The 3,135-nt window shown below is 32.9% G+C and overlaps 1 protein-coding gene across 1 annotated transcript; it reads left to right on the top strand.

The window, feature by feature from the left end:
* LOC105315276 (THO complex subunit 6 homolog) lies at window positions 1-2,656 on the top strand. The gene is made up of 13 exons (XM_011409860.2): window positions 1-49; window positions 190-299; window positions 360-424; window positions 475-581; window positions 696-751; window positions 802-847; window positions 949-1,017; window positions 1,070-1,172; window positions 1,220-1,263; window positions 1,308-1,367; window positions 1,415-1,531; window positions 1,660-1,797; window positions 2,553-2,656. The coding sequence occupies exons 1-13, from the start codon at window positions 47-49 to the stop codon at window positions 2,631-2,633; spliced, it is 999 nt and encodes a 332-aa protein (XP_011408162.2). The 5' UTR covers window positions 1-46; the 3' UTR covers window positions 2,634-2,656.
* The last annotated feature ends 479 nt before the right edge of the window (window positions 2,657-3,135 follow it).

Raw genomic sequence — 3,135 nt, forward strand, 5'->3', positions numbered from 1 at the left:
GGATCTGTTCAGCTAGAATATCTTAGAATAGAAGCCTCTTTGTGAAATGGTAATTTTTAATGCAAGATAATTTTGTTGTTTGTTATTTTTGTTGGGTGGAGATTATAACATTATGTATCTAAAGTTTGTATTTTAATACCTTGAATTAAAATAATTACTATACTACTGTATGTTTACTATTTTTTTAAGGATCTTACAAGTTTAGAAAAGTTTTATACTTTCATTTACGACCTTCATTTCTCGTCTTGTGGTAAATTCCTGGCCTGCTGTGACAATTACGGATACATCACTCTCTTTAGGTCTGTATCCAGTGCAGCACAAATCCTAATTTATAATTATAATAATTTATTTTATTTTAGCGTCGTTAAAGCTCTAGAACCTTCAGCAGCAGGCGCAACACAAAAACACATTAATAAATGGAGAGGTTAATTACATGTGTATTATTATTATTATTATTATTATTATTATTATTAGGTGATAAATCGTCTCTATATTGTCTGTCTTCAAGTACAGAGTATTTGTTTAGTGGTGGAACTGAAGGCGTTAGGTTTTGGCATTGGAACAATATAACTAAACCAAACGTAAGTTTAGTAGTACAAATAGCAGGGCAGGTTTGATTTTGACAAATTCCTCTTTCTCCTCTTCTTTTTCCTTTTGTTTTCTGAACTCTCTCTCTTCCTCTCTTCATTGAATAGTCTTCTTCCACAGAATTAGAGAAGCCTTTTTGTCATGTGACGCTTCCTTGTTCACCGTCTGTTTTAAAAATTAATATCCTGTTTTATTTTGTATTTCTTTTTTTAGTTTAAATGATTTTCATGATGTCAACGACCTTGTTTATGATGAAAAGGTAGTCCAAAAATAATTAGAAAAAGACAGAGAGATTAAAGCTTAATTATATGCACATTGTATATTTAAAGTTTTTAATTATTTTATTGTTACTATTTTTAGAATAATAATTTATATGTTGCCTGTGGCTGGAATGTGTATTGCTTGGACTGTACTAAAGCACTCGTTAAAGTATGTTGTTCTATATTTAGTTTTCTAATTTTAGTAACATTATGTTTGTTAGGATATCTACAGTGGGCATACCAAGTACATACATAGTGTGTGTCTCAGACCCGGCACAAACCAATTTGTTACTGGGTCTGAAGATGGTTCTGTTAAAATTTGGGGTAATTTGGAGTACAATAGCTCCCTTAATGTTAATACTGTATTTCAGACCCTACGGCTTCTAAGGAAGCAGTTAATACTATTAAAAGAAAGGTATTTCATCATCATCATTATTATTATTATTATTATTATTATAGGGTGGTAATAAAGATGCATGGATTAGTTCAGTAGCCATTGACAGTTCAGGAGAATGGATGGTACATAATACTTTACTAATACTCGATCATAATTACATTTCATTTAGGTGGTGGGTGGGTTGACTCCTCCCACCTTATACAAGATGGGATCTCTGAGTCGAATAGTTGAATTTGATGTACCAAAGAATGTCAGTACTACTGTTTTGAAATTTGCAGCTGGACAGGTATTGATAAGGATACTGGTGTATTTACATTGAATATTCTGCCATTAAGATACTGTATGCATGCATGTACATGTATATTGTACAACTTATAAATAAATAATTTTATAATTTTCTTGTTTTATTTTAAGATATTGAGTGCTGGCTCAGAGAGTGTGGTCCGCCATTGGAAGGTTAATGGTGAAGCTGTCAGAAGTGTCCCAGTCAGTAGCACCATATCTCATGTTCTCTCAATCGCTCATAATACAGGAGGGTCTTCGCAACATGAGGTATTTTTCTGAAAAAAATTTTATTACATTTTCTGATGCATATTGATGTCCTTATGCTGTGTAGCAAGTTTGAGGTGATTCCAACTTCAATTTGTCAAGTTATGGCCATTTTAAGAAAACGTCAAAATTCTGAGAATTACCCAAGGCTATAGCCCATGGTTTTTTCCAAAAAATGGCTCCAAAATCACCCCCAATTTTTATTACATTTTCTGATACATATTGATGTACTTATACTGTGTAGAAAGTTTGAGCTGATTCCGACTTCAATTTTTCAAGTTACGACCATTTTAAGAAAACATCAAAATTCTGAAAAATACCCTGTACTATAATAGCCCATGGTTTTTTCCAAAAAATGGCTCCGAAATTACCCCCAATTTTTATTATATTTTCTGATACATATTGATGTACTTATACTGTGTAGAAAGTTTGAGCTGATTCCGACTTCAATTTTTCAAGTTATGACCATTTTAAGAAAACGTCAAAATTCTGAAAAATACCCTGTACTATAGCCCATGGTTTTTTCAAAAAATGGCTCCGAAATCACCTCAAATTTTTATTACATTTTCTGATACATATTGATGTCCTTATACTGTGTAGAAAGTTTGAGCTGATTCTGACTTCAATTTTTCAAGTTACGGCCAATTGAAATGCTCCCTCTTTCATGCACTGCACGTTTACATATCACAAAAATGCGATTAATAAAAAATATCCTCTCCTTAAGAAAATGCCACGTTGATGAAATTTTATTTTTGTAGGTGCTTGCAGTTAGTGGAGATTCACCAAACATTGACATTTTCACACATTTAGGATACAAAGCATTCACTCTTTCCTTATAGCAACTGAATTCATTATCAATTAATTCCTTATTAATTCTTTATCATTATTGATAATACTATTAATGCTAATATGCCTCTTCCAAGAACTGCAGCCATACTACTGCAGACACCAGTGGGGATTACTAGGAAATATGTCACACGTTAGCTACTTGAGGTGCAACTGTACTATGATGCTAAGATCAAGCACAAAGTGTGAAGTATTGTACTTCACAGCAACCCTGACCCTCTGATGATGCAAAACTTAGTCACATGTTCATCACATGCAATTCAGTTTCAGATTTGGTTGGAGACAAAGAAAGGCTTCCCTATTTTCTAGCATTTGCTTCAATACTAGCTCCTTGATTGTTAATCCCGTGCTGCAATAGCTAGCTCATATTCCTCATCAATGGCTAAATCCTGTTTGATATTTGTGACTGCATTATGTGCTCTGACTGCTGTCTCTTGCAGTAAAAACAAAAGTAAGATATTCTAAACTGAGTACAACTTTTATGTCTCATATGAA

Source organism: Amphimedon queenslandica, unplaced genomic scaffold, assembly GCF_000090795.2.
Source record: "Amphimedon queenslandica unplaced genomic scaffold, v1.1 AMPQUscaffold_11134, whole genome shotgun sequence".
In the NCBI taxonomy this organism is placed as follows: Eukaryota; Metazoa; Porifera; class Demospongiae; order Haplosclerida; family Niphatidae; genus Amphimedon; species Amphimedon queenslandica.

What these genes read in the sequence shown, in the direction of transcription:
- LOC105315276 (XM_011409860.2), top strand. An exon ending in ACACATTAATAAATGGAGAG is followed by an intron (nt 425 to 474) that starts GTTAATTACATG and finishes TATTATTATTAG; the next exon opens with GTGATAAATCGTCTCTATAT. An exon ending in GTACTAAAGCACTCGTTAAA is followed by an intron (nt 1,018 to 1,069) that starts GTATGTTGTTCT and finishes TATGTTTGTTAG; the next exon opens with GATATCTACAGTGGGCATAC.